The 18,922-nt window shown below is 59.4% G+C and overlaps 8 protein-coding genes across 8 annotated transcripts in view; 4 read left to right on the forward strand and 4 right to left on the reverse strand.

The window, feature by feature from the left end:
* Positions 1-314: 314 nt before the first annotated feature.
* Positions 315-959, forward strand: PHACADRAFT_261477 (uncharacterized protein). The gene has a single exon (XM_007399094.1). The coding sequence runs from the start codon at positions 466-468 to the stop codon at positions 655-657; it is 192 nt and encodes a 63-aa protein (XP_007399156.1). The 5' UTR covers positions 315-465; the 3' UTR covers positions 658-959.
* Positions 960-1,017: 58 nt separating this feature from the next.
* On the reverse strand, positions 1,018-1,859 carry PHACADRAFT_261478 (uncharacterized protein). Its single transcript, XM_007399095.1, has one exon. The coding sequence runs from the start codon at positions 1,678-1,680 to the stop codon at positions 1,441-1,443; it is 240 nt and encodes a 79-aa protein (XP_007399157.1). The 5' UTR covers positions 1,681-1,859; the 3' UTR covers positions 1,018-1,440.
* Positions 1,860-1,863: 4 nt separating this feature from the next.
* PHACADRAFT_261479 (uncharacterized protein) lies at positions 1,864-2,382 on the forward strand. The gene has a single exon (XM_007399096.1). It carries the CDS (start codon positions 1,934-1,936, stop codon positions 2,156-2,158), a length of 225 nt encoding a protein of 74 aa, XP_007399158.1. The 5' UTR covers positions 1,864-1,933; the 3' UTR covers positions 2,159-2,382.
* Positions 2,383-3,893: 1,511 nt separating this feature from the next.
* PHACADRAFT_31267 (uncharacterized protein) lies at positions 3,894-7,319 on the forward strand (the record flags this gene model as incomplete). Its single annotated transcript, XM_007398490.1, has 3 exons — positions 3,894-4,781; positions 4,857-4,927; positions 5,018-7,319. The coding sequence occupies 3 exons, from the start codon at positions 3,894-3,896 to the stop codon at positions 7,317-7,319; spliced, it is 3,261 nt and encodes a 1,086-aa protein (XP_007398552.1).
* A 505-nt stretch (positions 7,320-7,824) lies between these two features.
* On the reverse strand, positions 7,825-10,195 carry PHACADRAFT_100277 (uncharacterized protein; the record flags this gene model as incomplete). Its single annotated transcript, XM_007399097.1, has 5 exons — positions 7,825-8,045; positions 8,101-8,265; positions 8,359-8,925; positions 9,070-9,815; positions 10,080-10,195. The coding sequence occupies 5 exons, from the start codon at positions 10,193-10,195 to the stop codon at positions 7,825-7,827; spliced, it is 1,815 nt and encodes a 604-aa protein (XP_007399159.1).
* Positions 10,196-11,330: 1,135 nt separating this feature from the next.
* Positions 11,331-14,503, forward strand: PHACADRAFT_261484 (uncharacterized protein). The gene is made up of 4 exons (XM_007399098.1): positions 11,331-11,647; positions 11,709-12,274; positions 12,411-12,789; positions 13,100-14,503. Exons 1-4 carry the CDS (start codon positions 11,643-11,645, stop codon positions 14,097-14,099), a joined length of 1,950 nt encoding a protein of 649 aa, XP_007399160.1. The 5' UTR covers positions 11,331-11,642; the 3' UTR covers positions 14,100-14,503.
* Positions 14,504-16,145: 1,642 nt separating this feature from the next.
* Positions 16,146-17,212, reverse strand: PHACADRAFT_186889 (uncharacterized protein). Its single transcript, XM_007399099.1, has 6 exons — positions 17,085-17,212; positions 16,893-17,012; positions 16,681-16,836; positions 16,477-16,626; positions 16,357-16,414; positions 16,146-16,310 (listed from the first exon to the last, which is right to left on the reverse strand). Exons 1-6 carry the CDS (start codon positions 17,118-17,120, stop codon positions 16,228-16,230), a joined length of 603 nt encoding a protein of 200 aa, XP_007399161.1. The 5' UTR covers positions 17,121-17,212; the 3' UTR covers positions 16,146-16,227.
* Positions 17,213-18,166: 954 nt separating this feature from the next.
* PHACADRAFT_186890 (uncharacterized protein) overlaps positions 18,167-18,922 on the reverse strand; it is a 1,784-nt gene continuing 1,028 nt past the window's right edge. The window contains exons 2-4 of the mRNA XM_007399100.1: positions 18,824-18,902; positions 18,278-18,798; positions 18,167-18,221 (exon numbers count right to left, since the gene is read on the reverse strand). Coding sequence (XP_007399162.1) covers positions 18,175-18,221; positions 18,278-18,798; positions 18,824-18,902 — 647 coding nt within the window. The 3' untranslated portion in view covers positions 18,167-18,174. The remainder of the gene's footprint in view (positions 18,222-18,277; positions 18,799-18,823; positions 18,903-18,922) is intronic.

The raw sequence follows: 18,922 nt of genomic DNA on the forward strand, positions 1-18,922 counted from the left end.
ACGCTTCGGAGCCTCTCTCTGATGGACCGCCAGGTGCTTTTTTCTTTGCGTCCAGCTTCTACGGGGAGGCACAGGCTCCGGGTGGGCACAGCTCTGTTCACAAAACAAGCACCGCCGATACATGTCTTCGGTTTTTAGGCACAACGACCCGCGCACTCGTAAATCCGCCGCAATGATGATGCTTCCCGGGCGCAACAAGAAAAGAGACATGCTCCATCAGTCCTCTCGCCCCATGGGGCCGCCACACGTCCGGTGCCTGTTGGCGCGCGCGCAGGAACCTCGGTGGTGCCCACGCCCATCAGGCGGTGGCCACGACCATCAGGCGACGGCCACGACCATCAGCAGCCACTGGCGACCCGCGAGTGCTTTTCCCTCTGGCTGCTGTGCAATCGGCTCTCTAATATCCGTGGGCCTCGGGATCGCTAGGGCGGGTGGGGCGTGCGCTTTTGCGTCAGCTAATCGTAGATGGCGTTCACCGGACGCTGCACGTGCTCCCCACCGAGAATTTCCGAAAAACCTCTCAAGGGCCACCGATTACGCGAAGCAACACCGACGAGGCGGGGCGGCGGCGGCGGGGGCGGCGATCACAAAGCAACAAGCGCGCCCCTGAGAGAAGAGGGTGGGCCTGCCGCCGGGACACTTTCGGCACGACGATGACATACCACAAATGCGAAAGCGCGCGCGAGATCCCTATTAATTGCACGAGATCCCGGAAAGAGACGCCAGATATATGATGGACGCCGTGATGACGATGAGCGCTTGCTGTACCCGTGAAGCCCGGCCGCCAGAGGCGCCCGCCAGCGACGCGCGCCTCCTGGCCCCATTGGGTCCATTCCACCGAGGCACGTCCGAGCGTTCCCCTGGCGTGAGCTGTCCCCCTTGACGCTTGCGGGGCGGGGGTGTGCGCGGGTCTCGAGGGTACGCCTGTGCTCTCAGCTTGAGCTGGTGCGTTTTTTTTTGCCTACATTGATCCTGAGCGTCGCCCGAACGATTAGCAGGCGCAGTTTCCTTTTTCTTCTGAGCCGCAATCAAATATGGCCGGGGGAAATGACACAGGAGGAGGTGTGCTGACCCCCACAGGAGAGCGTCCGACCGCGGTCGGCGAACGCAGAGAGACAGACCAGCGGTACGGTACCACCATCACCCTCTGGATCCACACCACGCTCCTCATTCTGACTTCCTGATCAGGCCCGTCGCAAATGAACAGGAGGAGGGTGGCTGCCCCCAGCTTGCAGAGCTCGGCTGGCCTGCGGGACAAGCCAGAACTGCAACCCGGCGCGGGCGCAGGAGTCCTGCCCAAACGCAACCTTTTTCGTTCGCCCTGATCGAAAAGGTGGACGACGTTCATTGTCGTAGCGGGACCACCACACCCGCCACCACCATCGGGTGGGACCCCACGGGGCCTGGAGCGTGCAATTTAACTCCTCGGGCCTCCGCGTGCTACGTACCTGTTGCTCGCCGCCGGCCCGCCGCTGCCGCCTCGCATTGCCGTTCGCGCGTGCGAGCCCAGCGCGCCCGCAATCGAGGAACGCTGTCGGTGGGAGCTCTCTGCCCGCGCGCGCGAACGCTTTTTGCACCGCCGGGGACGCCTGGTGGCGGAGCGTGTCGGTGTGCGCGGTGTGCGCCCGAGGGCGAGGCAACGGAAGCAACCCTGGCCATGACGGGATTAGCGATCGACATTTTGGATTTGGAATGGATTTGGATGGAGGAGCGAACGTGGGCACACTTGCTAACTGTTGGGCACGGCACGACCCGCGGCAGCAGCAGCAGCGCGCGTGGACCACGCCCCAATGCCGAACGCAAGCCCGTTTTTTGAACCTACAACGCCAGACTTTTTCTTCTTCTTCTTTCTTTTCGCCCGCCCGCCCCTGAGCGCTGAGCACGCACGAGCACAGCTGTGGCGGGGTCGTCTGACGTCTCAGTGCGCGGTGCGATGCGGGTTACTCAAGCACCTGCGAGGCAGCCCGAGACAGGAGCGAGCGGCAAGCTTTTCTGGCTCGACTCGAGTGGATGTGTGCGGTCTTGTTGTGATGGACGAACGCGGGGCTCCGCCTGCCTGCCGCACGTCGCTATCTCGCCGCGCGTGATTGGCTCGCACGAGCGTATTTTTGTGCTGTGTGCGCCACTGGTTGGTGTGTGCGCCTCCAGGGCATCATAACACCGTGACTTTTCTGTGCCTTGCGAGAAAATTTTTTCTTGTTGACGTGGCTCTCAGGTCGGCATGGCTGCGAATGCACACTCGTATTGTCATGGACTACGCCATCCTTTGTCAGCGACTGCTTGGACGATTTGCAAAAAAAGCGGAATGGTTTGGGGGCGGCGGCGGCGGATGGCGCCTGCCTAGCTCCGGCAAACCAACCGGTGATTCAAGCCACGTGGCCCTGGGAGGAGGAGATCGCAAGTGGCAGATTGCGCCGGAAAAGCGTGGAGGGAGAGCTGCCAGATATGGCAGTGCTTGTCTCGCGCGCACACTGCTAGCACGGGAGGCTGTACTTGGTCCGCCTACGCGAGGCTGTGTCCCATCAAGCCAGCAGGCCGCAGCGGCGCGGGGGGGCTGTGCCCCCAGCCTTTTTGCGTCGGCCGCGACGGCGGAAGCAGCGCACGCGCCCTCGCGTTCATCTCCGCCGCCGCGAACGGGCAGTCCATTACGCACACATACTGTAGTATTTTTGTAATATTCTCTCGTTATTTGTAAATGGGGGCAGCAGCGGAGTGGAGGACACGATCGAGCGGGCGCCACTCGAGGGCGGAATGGAGCCGCATTTCGAGGCTCTCTCAGCCTCGCCGATCAATCTTCCGGCCGTCTTCCGCGGCGGCGGGAGCCGGCACGGCGGGGCGCGGGCGCGGGCGCGGACGAAGCTTCTTCTTCTTCTTCTTCTTCTCGCCGCTGCCCGCCCTCGCGAGTGGTTGTGCGGGGACGAGGACGAGGTGGGGTGGTACTGCTGCAGAATGCTGTGGGATCCGCGCCGCTCAGGGTGGGAAGCCCGGGCGCGGGCGTCGTGGGGAGCTAGATAGGATGATCTGTTGACGGTGGTGCAGCGAGGGCTGTACAGGACGCAGCCATCTAGGCCCGAAGCGGACAGACCTGGTGATTGACAAAGCGTGATCTGCCTGGGTGTGTGGTGATTGCTGAGCAGATGTGATATTGTGCTCGCCCGTCTGGCCCTCCCCCTGGCGGTGCACAGTCGCGAGACATTGCCCGGAAAAGGGAAGCCAGTGGGGACTTCGTACTCGGACTCGGATGATTATCGTCGTCGTCATCGTCGCTGTTGCTCGCGGCGGAGGACTGGGAGGAGAGCTGAGGGCTGTGGGTCGTGCAGGGTCCCGTGGGTCGCCTGCACGTCGCCTAGATCTCCATCAGCCGGTGGCAACCTGCGCTCGGAGCGCTTGGGCCTTGGTGAAGAGTCTCTCGAGCTGGATTTCGCCATTTCCTGGCCCTGGCCGATTCCCTTATTTCGGGCGTGGAACCCGCTGCGCTGCGATTTTTTTCCTTCTCGACCCGCGAGCCCCCCTTTTTCCTCCCAGCTCTCGCTCTCCTCCTCGGCAACGGTTTTTGTTTCACCGCCCGTGCGTCCGCCACACTCCTGGGCCGTTCGGTGCGGAAGCTCCGCCGGGTTTCCCCCTATTCATACTAGTACATAGATAATCCACTCCTCCAGCCCTCGTACTTTCTGTTCTTCCACACCTGATTCCGCGTCGAGCTTGCTTAGTGTCCATCGCTGCACGCCTCCTTTATATTCGCCAGCGCCGCCCAGCCCAGCCCCGCACCGTTAACGTGCGTATATCCTCCTCCTCCACGCTCCTCTGCCTCCAACCACCGCCCGCTCACGACCTTTCACGACCGACGCAGTTATTATCTGCTCAACGTACCAGCTCACGTTACTCCCGTCTTAATGACTACACTATTCGCCTCTCGTCACCACTTCCCCATGGACCCATCTCCGTTCAACCCACACGCGCTTCCGCCATCCGCTGCCTCCTCACACTCATCGCTCTCATCGCCGCGCATGTTCTCCGCAGACGGCCCCGCCACAGGCATCCCGGAACACCGTTCCACCCCCTACGGATCACCGTTCGTCAAACATGAAAACAACGCCCGTCCCAGGACCCAATCTCCGCTCCAGATATCAACCTCTGCCGCCTCTGCGCACGAGACCGACCCCGAGGAGGAGACCGCGCACCCGTCGCGCATGCGGACTCAGCTGCAGCACGGAAAGGGGAGCGCGAGCGGCGCAACAGTAACAGCAGCAGCAGCAGCAGCAGCAGCAGCAGTAGCCGACGGCGGCGCCCAGGCGAGTACCAGCTCTTCCCGACGCAGTCCCTCCCCATCACGCACACTCGCCCGCCCGCCCTCCGTCTCGCTCACCGCCAGCCACGGCTTCGGCAACCTCGACGACGGCCTCAGCCGGCCCCTCACCCACAAGGAGCGCGAGCTCCTCGCCCACCTCGACCGCCTCAAGTTCTTCCTGGCCACGGCGCCCTCGCGGTGGACAGACGCCGCCGACGTCAACCCCGCCGACCCGTCCTCGCTGCCCGTCGGACACCCGAACTCGGCCCACCCCGCGCTCAACCGCTTCCTGCTGCCCAACTCCGAGTACGTCTCTTGCGTCCTCTGGGGCGGCCTCTACCACATCACCGGCACGGACATCGTGCGCGCCCTCGTCTTCCGCTTCGAAGCCTTTGGCCGCCCGGTCAGGAACATGAAGAAGTTTGAGGAGGGTGTCTTTTCTGACCTCCGGAACCTGAAGCCCGGTGTGGACGCTTGTCTGGAAGAGCCCAAGGTACGCGCAGCACCTGTTTTCTGGCGGATTACGCCATAGGCTCGGCACACGAGACTGACAACTGATCCTTGCCAGTCGCCCTTCCTCGATTTGCTGTTCAAGTATCAGTGCATTCGCACGCAGAAGAAGCAGAAAGTCTTCTATTGGTGAGTGTGCCCCTCCATCAGGGCCCTTCACGACCGCATCTCGCGGACTGCGGCAGTCGCCCATTGCTGACGCGCCTGTCTCCACCCCAGGTTCTCTGTCCCGCATGACCGGCTCTTCCTCGACGCCCTCGAGCGCGACCTCAAGCGCGAGAAGATGGGCCTGGAGCCCACGACCGGCATCACCGGCGAGCCCGCGCTCTCCTTCTCATACGACCCCAAACGCTCTCTCTACGAACAGTTCAGCAAGGCGTCTGGTGTCGCCGAGGGCGAGGGCGAGCTCGAGGCCGCGGTGCGGCGCGCCGACCAGGCCAAGGGCGGCGACGACGGCGGCAGGGACAACGGCGCGTCCTCCAGCGCGTCCGAGAGGCACCAGTCCGACGCCGACATGTCCTCTTCCGAGGCCGACGAGCCGGGCAAGTCCAGCGACGAGAAGCGGTCGTCCAAATCCAAGTCTGCGCTGCACGGGCCCAACTCGCCGTTCTTCTCCATGTTCTCGCTCTTCGAGGGCTCGCCGACGTACAAGCAGCGGCGGAAGAAGGTCCCGAAGCACCGCAGCCCCAGCCTCCTCGGCATCTCGCCCTACATGTCCGACCACGCCGACGACTACTTTGGCGTCCCCGCCTCCGCCCCCGCCGCGCACGGCATGAACGCCATGCGCCCGCCCGAGCCCCAGATGGACCGGTACGGGCGGGACACAGCCCGTCTGAGCGCCGCCGAGATGTTCCTGGCGCAGGCGCGCGGCGACTTTGGGCCTCAGAGCAACCCTGACCTCATCGCCTCGCAGAAGGAGCGCCAGCGGCGCGCCATGCTCGCGCGCGCGGGCCAGCTCGCGGACAAGGGCTACTTCGCCCCTGGCATGCCCGGCGCGGACGGAGGGATGCACCAGCAGGCGCTGCGCGCGTCTCCCGAGAGCATCTACGGGTCGCTCCCTGTCGACCACGACATGGGCCGGCCGCACGCGGAACAGCGCCACACGTTCCCGCTGCCGCCGTTCCCGATCCAGGACCGCGTGCGCGCACACACACAGCCCTACGGCGGCGAGGTGTCCTCGGCGTGGCAGCAGCCCGCGTCGGACCCGATCGCGATCCAGCGCACCAAGGCGTTCGTCTGCCCGCTCTTCTCGTGCGGCCGCATGTTCAAGCGCATGGAGCACCTCAAGCGGCACCTCCGCACGCACACCCTCGAGCGGCCGTACCAGTGCCAGCGCTGCAAGAAGCGCTTCTCGCGCTCGGACAACCTCAACCAGCACCTCCGCACGCACACCCGCGGGGATGGCGCCGAGCGCGGCGAGGGCGAGGGCGAGGGTGAGGGCGAGGCGGACATCGAGAGCGAGGACGTCGACGAGCTCGACGACGAGGCCGGCATCGAGGGCTACATCAACGCGCTCGGCACCATGCCCGACGTCCAGATGTGCGAGGTCGAGATCCAGGGCCAGGTCCACGAGGTGCATGGCGACGAAGACGGCCTGGTCGTCCCCGCGCCCGGCCTCACGCCCTCTGGGTCGACGAGCACGAGCGTGGACGAGGCCCAGGAGCTCTACTACAGCGACGCCGGCCTCGTCGACTCGGAGCAGAGCCCGTTCGTGACCGGCTCGCCGGGCGGCAGCCAGTGGGCGGCCATCCGGTCTTCGCACCCCAGTCCCGCGTTCAGCACGGTCAGCATGCCTTCGCCCAGCCTCAGCTCGTCCTACGGCTCATCGTACAGCGTCACGGACTACATCTCGATGTCCGCGCCGTCGCACAAGCAGTCGTTCGACCACGCCGCCCTGTACCCGACCGGCGCGGAGCTCAACGGCCCTGGCCCGATCCGCCGCCACCGCAGCGCGACGCCGTCGGTCAGCCGGTACAGCGAGGGCGCCCGCCGCCCGTACACGGCCTCCGAGAGCTCGCGCTCCTTCCACCCGTACGCGCTGCCCGCGCACTCGGCCGACAGCAGCCCGATGGCGTACAACGTCCCGCTCGCGTACGACGACTCGCCGCAGATGGCCGCGCTCAGCCGGCCGCCGACGCACCACCAACACCACCATCACCATCACCACTCGCACTCGCGCTCGAGCTCGACGGGCCAGCTCCAGGAGCAGCTCGACCAGATGCTCAACCTCGAGCCGATCGACGGCGCCGCTGCCGCTGCTGCGGGCCTCGCCGGCAGCTTCCACGAGCCTCCGCCGATGGCCGGCGGCCCCGCCGTCGGGGGCGCGTACGGCGAGCTCTACCGCACCGACTCGCCGATGCAGTTCGCCGGCGCGCCCGCGGGCCCGTACGACGTCGACGTCGACGTGCACTCGCAGAGCGTGTTCCCCATGTCCCTCGACAACGACGTCGCGCCCTTCCCGCTCCAGCACAGCGGCGGATTCTACAACGACCTCGCGCCTCACGGCTCTGTCCCGATGTGAGGCAACTTCGGCTGTCCTCGTGCGCGCGTTCAGTGAAAATATGCTCCTAAGATATAGGATTGTAATATAGAATATCTCAATTTCTCTAATCTTCATAATGCTGTATCCATGGTCGTCTTTTGCGCTTCTTTCGTCCACATTTCTATCCTTCCTCGCGGTCGCCTCTTGATTGTTCTGGCGAACCGGCTCTCACAAGCAGCTCCCTATTCTATTTCCCTATGCTGTATTTACTACGGTCGTCTTATGTTTCATGTTTGCCCATGTCGTCGATTGGATTTCAAGTACTAGAGCGTGCGCATCAGCACTCGCAAACATGTGTGCGCGTATGAATGTCCAAGTCCGAATCGGGCCCCGCTGTCATCTGCTCTATGGCAGATGGCGATCCACCTGGGCAATGTGCGCACAAAGTTTCAGCGCGGCCCATGGCAAGGTAGGTATTCGATAGGAAGTTACATGTGGTGCTCGAAATATCTATGAGGGGGGTCATTTCGGCATATGCACTGTCTCAGGGCGCAAGGAGCTCGTCCACTTGACCGTCCCAAACGAGGTCATGGAAGATATTCATCCACCAGCGCACCTCCTGCCCACGCCCAAATGCGTCGAGCCTGCCTTCCCCCTCGTCTCGGCAGATCTCGCCGACGCCCTCGACCTCGAGCACCATCTCCTGGACGAGGCCGATCGGGAGCGACTCTTCGTACGCGACGTCCACAGTCGTCCTCGGACCCACTGTGCACCGGGGTCAGCCGCGGGCGGTCAGTCTCTCTGGGGATGTGGCACGCACCGAGCGTCAGGAGGCCGACGAGCCTCGCCGAGAACGCCGCGCGCGTGAACGGCGGCGTGTGCAGCACGGACAGGCTGCTCGAGAACGTGCGCGTGTGGATCGGCGGGTCTGTGCACTGAGGCAGGTACGGCAGCGCGAGCAGGAACGTCGCGGGCGGGATCAGCGCTGCACGCCACAGAACCCAAGCGTTAGAGTGGGCGAGATTCAGGGAGAGAGAGAGAAAAGAAAAGAAAAGAAAAGAAAAAATGGGAGACGCACCGACGCCCCGCGCGCGGTTCCACCCGCCCCAGACTTCGTCGAGGGCAACGATCCCCCGGCGACGCATCATGCCTGCCGCGGCGGCCTTTCCCCTGCCCGGCGTGCCCTGTAGCACGCCCGCGAGCTCCCGCGCGAGCTCCTCGTGCCATTTGCGCTCGTCCTGGATCATGTCCAGCGTGACCGGCGCGTTGGACATCTGCAGCCCGAGCTGCGCCAGGGACGAGCGGATGAAGGTCGCCTCTTCGGGCTCCACGGCGGCCGATCCCGGAGCGGCCCCCGCGGGGGCTGGTGACGACGAGAACGAGGACGGCAGAGCAGACACCGCAGTGAGCCGCTCGTTGAGCTCCTCGGCGTAGCGCACCATCTCGCGCGCCTGGATCTTGAGGGTCTCGAGATCCTGCAGCGCGTCCTCCATGTTCGTTTGCGTCGCAGCGGCAGCGGTCTGCACTTCCTGGAGGATGCCATCTGTGGAAACACGGTCATGAACATTCCAGGTGCGTGCAGCAGACGTGGCCACGCACTGATTCCGGAGCGATTCAGTGTGTTTGGGGTGGCGGCGCGGGTACCCTCCTGAGAGCTCGATGCCGGCGCACGACGCAGTTTCGGGCCCTAGAATGACAAGCGTGAGCTACTGCCTCCGTCGAACACACAGATCATCCGGGCAGTGCGCTGAAACGCCCCTGCTATGTAACCGACACAAGCATGGCGCACTTACCTCCCAGGCTTTGTCTAGGAGACTTCTACGCAATACCGCGTAGAATGCCTTGTCGCCCCCTTTCCTGAAGCTGACCTTGATCATCCTTGGGCCTTCCTCTCTTTCGTCGTCGTCGTCATCTTCGTCGTCCGACGTCGGCCTTGACGGTGGAGCGCTCCTGGCAGTCGGGTGCACCGGACGCGGCAGAGCTGTTCCGCAAATCTCGCATGAAGAGAGTGAGGGGTAGTTCAAGAACGTGCAGGCTGGACAGGCGATTTGGGAAGGCTGTTCTGTCCGTGCAGGCAGGGGCAGGTGATGTGACGAGGAGGGCAGAGACGAAGAGAGATGGCTCGTCTCGGCAGGCACTCTGGACTTCGACTGCATTGTCGTGTTGGAATCTACAGGCGCAGAGGGGACTGCCGAACGTGGTACACCACACAATCCGCAGACCATGGATGCAGAAGGGCTCAGGCCCGGCGGATTGCGGTAGCTGCAAACTTCGCATTCCCAGACATCAGAGCCACTGCTCGTGTCTTGCCGACTCTTTGATGTATTCATCGGCATGGTCCGCGACGGCATGGGGTTGAGGTACACCGTCACTTTGGCAGAGCTGCGGAGAAGCCCCGCCCAGTAATCCGTGCGGCAGATGTGAGAAAGGTTCAAGGCAAAGGAGCGAGAGTGCGGGTGACTGTAGTCGACGTAAAACAGTCGAATGTTTGATATATGAACGGATCCGGATTGATGCTGAGGCGATTTCTGGGGGCTGTAAAGTGCGATCAGTATATGCTTTCACAACCATGTCCTCGATGAGATGGTGAAGCCAGCCACCAGCGACAGTTTCCTCTGCACAGAGTGGCACTTGGAGGCCTTTTGCCACCAATAGAACGTGTATCTGCACCCACATGGCCAAGATACCTTTCTGCGTATAATGCTACACAAGCTTCTGTGGGCTTCCGCATCGTAGCAGATGACGCGGAAATGATAGAGAGTCCCATCACGACTTAGTGACTGTGGAAAGCCCACTCACCCGTCATAAATGCCTACGTCTCCCTGAGAGGCGAGAAGGTCTTCGTCTTGATACAACAAGGCAGGAACTGGAATTGTCCCGTCGACCAACTCAGTGTAACGCTTTAGTGCACTCATAGCTCGGGAGCAGCGCGCAGCCGTGCCTAGATCGCCGAGTAGGCTGATGTCGTAAAGCAAGACTCTAAAGCTTGCTCTGTATACAATTCGTGAGAGCCAGCCAGGTGCCTTTCCTATTGGTGAGATTTAGATGGTGGGACTAACTTTTAGGAAGTAGTAGCATACGAGCTTACTATCGACCACTCGAACTTGAGGCTGTTTGAGGTGTTCTGAAGTGAGCCACTCTAGCAGGACGAGAAAATGAGCAAGCTTTTGAAGTCGTCATAAGCAGTTCGGTGCATTTGATGGCATCATCTTAATCGATCCTGTAAGGCCTTGCGCGCGCTACGCGTTTCACCACGACTCTCCGCCGACCATGTCGCCAGACGAGGATCCTCGGATGATTCACAAGGCTAAAGCTTCAGAAACTACCCCTTTCGCTCGCTCTTACCTTGGCATTCTCAAGCCACGTCGCGGACATGTCCGGTACTCCGTGTCACCGACCGTCGGCTCGCTTCGTTACATATTGGTGGGATTACCAGAGCTATACCTCGAAAAGAACGACTTCTAGCAGAACGCTCTCCACAAGAGTCCCCACCAAGATTTTTTTCAAAGTCTTCTAGTTCAAGAACCGTGGTTACCAGCCTGCTAATAACGTCGCCGGCCTTCCTCGTTGCTGTCTGTTCCGCTTGACCCGTCATCTTGCACCAGGCCGCATCTGCTGAAAGCCGGTTGCATTTCTCGCACTTGTTCCGTCACGTTTTAGACGTTGGAAATATGCCTGGGATGCTGCTGCCTTCGATGGCCCCGAGTCCACTCATCGTGAGAACGCAGCCGACGTTGGCGTAAGCCGAAGCGCTCGCCACACGGAGAGAGCTTCAGCCTTGCTGCGATGTTCTTTTGTGTGTTCATCACTGCGCTTGAATTCTACAGTATCACCTACAGCCCCACGTTGGGTACTCATGCATCATGGCTGAGAGGTGCGCTGTCGCGCTCTACAAGACTCTGCATTGGCTGACGTGCTTCTTCAGTGTGAATACTAGCTTGTCTTCGCACTGACATATCCTCTATACTCCTCTGCATTTCGTGGGCACGATACTCCGGTGTACGGGACATCATGCTCTTTACGGTCGGGAACCTGCACCCTGATTTGCCGTACACGCGGGTATATGACCGTGTTACTTGGTTGTGATTCCCAGCCCTGCGCATGGCATGAAATTTCCCGCCGGTGCGACCCGCTTGGGGACGGTACGTCTCACACCCGACGCCGGTCGAGCGGCGTCGAAGCACAGCAGATCATGTTCTATCCATGGAGGCGTATAAGCGCAGGGACGTTGCTGTTTACTAAATCTTCCTGTTCGTTCGTCGTCGCACCCCGCTACACCCACAACAAGCTAGGATCGTGAATGAGCACTTCTCTCTCGGACAACATCACTGGAGAATAATTCTTGCTACATTATTTCTGGCAATGAGGTACGTCGACATCAGATTGACTCGGCGCTTCGGGAGACTTGACGAGAAGCGTACTGCTTAGATCACCTAGTTACGCCGTATTCTGCTTGGTTGTAGTCGCTCTCCTTAGCCCCGCGCCAGCGACGCGCGTAGCGTACTGGCCTCGAAGTGCCGACTTCTGGGCGATAGCCACGGCAGCCAATGTCACCATCGACGACACCTCCTCGCTTATCACGTACTCTGCGAACGATACCTGGCGTCCTTCCACTGTCCCTTGCGACACCTGCCTAGATCCAGACAATAGTTTGGCATATGCAGGAACGTGGCACGATGGAACTCACATCATTCCAACCGTCGACAACGACGATGTAGACGACACCGATCAGCAGTCGGGGAAGTCGGGAAATGGTGGTGGCAAGCAAGGCGGAGACGGCGATCAGGACGGCGATGGCGGCGGCGATGGAGACAGCGGAGATAATGGGAAGGGTGGGAAAGATGGCCAGCACCGACGGGGTATGCAAGATGTCGGTGTCCCTAGGTTCAAGCGGCAGGAGTCTATCGTCAGCAACCCATTCTTCACCCCGAACTTGGACAGCGACGACCCTGGTTTTGTCGACAAGTCAGTCACTGTTGAGTTCAACTTCACCGGTGCGTGCTGTCCCAGTCTTCCTATCTCCCAATTGTCCGGCCGAGCCTCTCATTCTACCGAAGAGTAGAGGCGAGCCTCATGATTGGTTGCAAGCCCTCTCAGTTGTGCTGACCGGATATTTCTCGCCCCACGCAGGTTCGGCCATCTACGTGTTCGCCATCATGCCGTTGTTCGCTGCTCCAGCAAATACCACACCGACATTCATGAATCTCACCTACACGTTCGATTCGCAGCCAGCTGGAGTATTCCTACACAGTGGTAGCGCAACCGCTCCAAATACGTCCTATTCGCCATCAGTTGTCGTATTCCAAAAGACTGGGTTACCTGAGAGCCCGCACTCTCTCACGGTCAGCGTCGGCCCGGATTCTGTCTTTTTGCTCGATTATATCGTCTATACTCAAGACAGCGACTTTGAACCAGCTGCAAACAACACGAGCGGAGGCAGTTCATCAAGTGCGCCGGTATCATCGCCGGTCGGTGTCGTGAATGCTTCGCCAAGCCCAACTATCAGCCAGTGCGTAAAATCCGCGTTTACTTCGGGTCCAGTAACTCTGTTGACTAACCAGCCTTATCTCCCATTCGCTCGTACCCCTGTTCTGGCGCTGGCCTCCTTCTGCGTGCGACGCTCACTTGACTTCAACCTGATTCGTTCCTTCATTAACCACTCACACTCGCTTGTGCTTTCCTTCCTCCCTCACCCCACTCTTCACTGCACACACCGATTGCAATCCTATAACGGCCACCTCGTCGATATATAACGACCACGCCAATTGTCACGCATCGCCTTACCCGTCCTTCGTAATGCACATCGGCATCGCACCCAGAGCCACGGCGTCTGCCAGCTCTTCGGCCAGCAAATCGCATAACGTCTCCACATTCGCTGGTGCAGTTGGAGGCTCTGTCGGGCTTCTAACATTTCTCTCGTTTGCACTCGCGTTCTCGCTCTGCCGCAGACGACGACTCGCCCGTCGTCGAGATCGCGCCTATCGCGAGTCCCGTCGGGAGACTTCGTCGATCAGTACATTCCATACTGACGCTTCGGAGGATGGACCACCCATGCAGGGCCCAGTCCCCTTCGTCCCGAGATACTTCCCGGGTACCGTCATCCATGCCGCGCCGCCGCCGTACACGCCTTCCGCCTCGCCCTCGAACGAGCCCACGAGCGCGCTGCTCGGCACGCCGGAGACGCCTACACCGTCGATGATGTGGTCATCGAGAAGGACAGGAGGAGTGGTAGGGGACAGCGAGTCGTATGCGGAGAGGCCGCCGCCGACGCCGCCACCGGCTGGAGGTTCGCTCATGGGAACAGACGTGGAGGAAGGATACTTTGCGCCGCCGCCGTCATTCCAAGTAGCCATTGCTACGCCCGTCCCCGCGATCCTCGCCGGTCTGAGCGGGGTGTCCTCGCCAGCAGCAGGGTCGCCGTCACCGCCGTCACCGCCGGCGTCACCAGTGATACCCCTGCTCCCCCCGCCGCCGTCCTCGCGGCCGCCGCAGCTGATCTCGACCAGCGCACCGAGCTCGTCGAGCGAACAGGGCCTTTCAGTGCTGCTCTCGAGCACTCAGGCCCCACTTTTCGTGCGCCCCACCGCATCGTCCCAGTCGCTGCGATCGCTGCACCCACAGTCATCCGACGGCGCAGCATTGGACCCGGACGGCGACACGCACTCAATAACACGCTCCTCATCTGAATCAAATCGAGGGGAGGCGACTGTACCCGGCCGGGCTTCACTACAGCCCGCGATCACAGAATCTCAGGGCAGTCTCGGCGTTCAGGCACGGGAAGGTAGAGGCGAGGAGGGCAGAGATTCGACGCACCGGTGAAGATGTGTATGATTAATGTATTTTTATGTCATAATTGGTGAGCGTCGACTCGGCTATCGTACCTTTCGTCCTCGATGTCGCTCGCGTCCTGCACCGGCTGCCTCGTCTTGCTTGCGAAGATGCAGATGTACGGTGCCACGCTAGCCGGTAGTACCGACTTGTCGTGGGATTATGCTTCCCACCGCGCATGTGCCTGAAGGCCTGACCCTTGGGACTGGGTGTGTGATGACTTTTGCCGTCTGCGGGCACTGATTGGGCCGCCCCTGCACTCATCCAAAGTATGGGATGACCACCTGAGGCGGCTCCATCTGCATCATACTTCGTTACTCGTGGTGACGCGCTTTCTCACCGTACGGGCGGACCTCACTCATTTTTCTTTTCCATCCGCAGCGACGCCTGCTGTCATCTTTCGATCCGCCGGCACCGGGATGCACCTTGTATCATAGACGCGCGCATATGCTATTTACAGCAAGCACACCCACAGGCGTACATGCTCTGCTTCTCATCCGTCCATGCTCGTGTGAGCGGTACCTGGGCCTTTCGTCCACCGCAGTCTCTCGAGGGTATATCAGAGGGGGGCTCCTCCACTCCGCTGGGTTGTTTCCCGACCCAGTGGAATGCTGCCAGCACCTCCTTCATTACTTGCAAGTGCAGACAGGAATCCTTCACGCAGCTGCGGCTGCAGAGACACTCATATGAAATACATCACAGCAGGAATATTTGGAACGCTAACACGCTGTGAACGTTTTCTCAGCTGCGCACCCCGTGACTGCCTCACAGTCAGCAGACATGCCTCGAAGTATAGACGCTTTCAGCCCCATTGCCAGTTGAGAGTGCATGTTGTTTTCCGCTCATTCCATTCAGTGGGATGATCGCCGCCCGTTGAGTCGTACCATGAGTCCGTCGCTCTACCCGGGTTGCTCACCAGGTGAGCCTATTCATAACCCAGTGTTTACCAGTGGTATCTCCGTCGCCGCTTTCGGCACATGTTGTATCCCAGAACTCGGCGAACACAACATCTATGCGCACGAACTTGCGAGCCATTGCAGGAAGGTGCTGTCGTCCGCATGAGTCCCGCGCGGGAGCAGGCACGTCCGCTTTTGTGTGGAGCTATCTCCGCCTCGGAGCGGCGACCGCATCTCGCGAGGACGAGAGGGAAGATACAACTCCATATGGGTGGTGTGTATTCGTGAAGCTGACACTCTCGAGAGGTGCGAACGCCTCGAGGGCGTTGACGCGCCCGGGAGTCGAGTGGAACGAAAGCGAGGACATGAAGTGTGAAATCGCGGTGGTCTGGACTGCGGCCCTTGTAGTTCCATCTGGTCTGCAGCAGAGGCGGAGGGGCAATACATAAGAGCATTCGAGGAACTCAAGCTAGGAAGCGTGCTTGGTTTGGGGATCTCGATTCAAAGTGCTGGTAGCTCATCTAGCGCTGCTTAAACTCGGGCAAGCTGTTCACGTAGCCATCCGCTATCGTTAGCCCCGTATTCAGTCGGTGGACGTGATTCATGCATGAGATCTACCACGATTTTCTGCTGTGGTAAACATCCAGCGGAGAGTGAGCCGCGCAATGGCCATTACGTGCATACTTGCCAACCTCGCGGCAGCGGATGTATGCAACGGTACATAAAGATGGATCCTTAATGTAACGAGAACAACAACGTTCGCATCGGCTAGCTTTACTGGTGGCGTCGTACCTCCAGAAGTTCAGCCGTTACCCGAAGTCTGCCTTTCTGGTGCAACGATGCCATGGGCACTGGTAGATCCGTCAGGGAGTCGGCCGTTGCTTTAAAACATCTCCACAGCGGTGTTCATAAAAACTCACGCGACTGGTGTGACAACTGAGTGCTTGCGTCCTCCAGCCAAGTATTAGCAGTGCCCACCAATAATTACGTTACGCTGGTGAGTTGCGGCAGCTCTAATAATGTCGCCTGCATGAGCCGACGATTACGAGATGAGCGGCAGGAGCAAACCAAACTGCATCCGTCATAAAACCAGTGAGCCCACAGCGCATGAAGCATTGCTGGTCCACAAAAGGTGATAATCGACTCGAGATTCCATTGCTTAGTACATTCAGCACAGAGCTAGCGGGCTCCGGTCATCTGTCAGTCCGTGAGAGCCAACCTGTTCAAAACCTCTTCTGTTGCGTATTATGTGCGTATGAAACCATGCTGGAGATGTCACGAGCGCGAAGGCGCAGAATCATACAGACTATGAGCGAAGAAAGTGTGCCTGACTGCGTGGTTACCGTACACACGGCCTAGGTCAACCCTGCCCGTTTCTCTCTCATCATGGCCCTCGGTCTCTTCGGCTCTCTGACCATCTTTAGGGACGACGTGGGTCAGGGGGGTAGCGAGGGAACGATGAGAGCACTCACTATCTCAATAGAAACGGGCGGACCTTTCCATGAAGGATTATCTGTACCTAGATGGAAGGTACCAACCGTCTGAAATCCGAGGTCAATGTAGAAGCCTTCGTTGACAGGATTAGACGATGCTAGCCAAACCGAGACGCCTCTGGCATCTGCCTATTGACGGTAAGCTTGGAGTACATCATTCAAGAGCCCAGCGAACAGACGAACCAGATCTGTCGCAACATGCACGAGGGCAGTGGCATAGCCACCTTTCCGATATTCAGGAGCAGTGATAAGCCAGCTAACCTCCATCATCTGTTCTAATCTTTCGCCTAAATTTTCCCTGAGAGCCTTCCTGCTCTTTGTAGTGTGCTCCTCGACACGCTATATCGGAGATAGTCGAATTTACGTTCAGGCCATTCATGGAATGCGTAACAAACCTTCCTTTGCTCTCTGGATTCCGACAGCCTACGGATCCCCAGGATGAGCCACTTAAGGAGGGGATCCAAAATTTTCACTATTGGCTCCCTTTGACGTTCGGGGTCGCTACTGCAGTATAACTATTGTATGAGCAACGCGAATGATCACTTATCTAACATATTTCAATGTAGCTCAGGTCCGCTTTCACTCACATTATTGCTACAGCCTGTCCATGATCCACCGTCCATGAACCTTTTTCCAAAATTCCGCGGTAGAATTGCAAACTGAACACGAGCCGTGCGCCGGCCTTATATCGTTTGGAGTGCTTATCGCCGTCGTGAAAGGATATAAAGTCAGAGATTGCTGAACAGCAGCCTGAGGACTGGTACCCACTGGAGTGACTTGAAAGTAGATCTGCATAGGGTCCTCTGGGGCTGCTCTTTCTACGGTCTCGCAGGCCTTAGGTATATCACCTGCGGCCGCAGTTATTGAAGCCGTTAGTGAGCTAAGAGCCAGATAGCTTGTGCGAAGGCGTACAATGACGCATCAACTCTGGTGTTGCTGTCTCGTCGAGACGTGCCGCTACACGGAGCGGATTCTCTGTTTTCTCGAGATTTGTAGATCCACGCGGCAGGTTCTGTAACCGGCTGAATGAAGTGGTTGCGTCCCGAAGACGATGTAGATAACAGAGGCTCCCGAAATGGACAGGCATCGTGAGGTGAGTATCCCCTCCGGAGGATGCGTGGAGCCCAGCAAAGACCAAGTAGCGTAGAAAAATGTATATCGCGCTACAGACAGCTTGGTCTACTTGTGCAATCGCAGTGGGGTTCTGGTCCCTGGATAAGCGGTGCCACCGTGCTAGGCACGTGTGAAGGTCGGCTGGCGCCCGCCGGAGCGCGATTCTCCTTCTGGATGCACTAGACGTGCCAGTGAAGACGGCAGATTCCATATAGACGGTCTTGAATGCATAAATAATACTATTTACACTACTGATAGTCGTGCTTAATGATATCGCACGCTGTCGGTGAGGCATAGTTCAGCAAACGACCAGAATGCCGCACAGGATGTAGGCTTGTTGAAGCTTGAAGACTTACCCATCTCCGCAATCGCGTACACAGTGGCCTGAGGATGTACAGCCGTGTGAATGGGAAGAACAGACAGGTCGACAATGCGGATGTTCTTGGTGTCGTACACCTTGAGTCGCGTATCAACGACGCCGCCCTTGTCGCGAGGCATCATTGACATGCTTCCAGTCGTATCTATGCCGACAAGGTCAGCCGCTCTGCCCGCCATCGTATCGACCTATTGGTACGTACGGAAGCTCGAGTAAGTGTTCTTGCGGACATATGCTGTACGTTGCGACTCAGCACTCACTCGCACAGGACTGCCAAGTACGTGCACGCACCATACATCTCCTCGTCGGTGTTCACATCTGGTCCGGGAAGCTGCTCCTCGACGACAAGCGACTTGAACGGCTCCGTATGGGTCACCTTGCGAATAAACTTGGCGGCATCCACCATAATATCCAGATCGATATCCTCCTCGTAGTAGTGTGGGTCGATGGCCGGCCACGCCATCGGGTCTGCAGACTGGATGTGGATCGTCCCGCGCGTGAATGGCCGACCAAGCGTCAGAAAAATGGTGATGTACGGCTTGCTAGGTTCCGGCGGCGGCGTGGGGAATGTGAATGGGAAAAATAGAATCTCAAAGTCGGGCACCTTGGGGTTCGCGAGCAGCTCGAGCTGCTTCTCGTACGATATCTTGAGTCCGGGCGGATGGTCTCCCTTTGCGACCTTTGCGCGCTGCTTCTGCACAAGCTGCTCAGCGCGCTCTGAAGCGGTCTGGATGGGCACGAATGAGACGCCGTTCACAGTGAGCTGGAACGAGTCTTTCAGGCCGCTGGGAAGAGCTTTCAGTTCTGCTGGCCTATAAGGTCGCGCAAAAAACTCACAGTGCAGTTTGGATTTTCTCTGTGAACTCGTCGTCGTCGAGCATGCCGGATGTAATCAGGTCTCTGTCTTCGACCATCTCTATACAGGACATCAGCATA

The sequence above is a fragment of the Phanerochaete carnosa genome (assembly GCF_000300595.1).
Source record: "Phanerochaete carnosa HHB-10118-sp unplaced genomic scaffold PHACAscaffold_8, whole genome shotgun sequence".
Classification (NCBI taxonomy): Eukaryota; Fungi; Basidiomycota; class Agaricomycetes; order Polyporales; family Phanerochaetaceae; genus Phanerochaete; species Phanerochaete carnosa.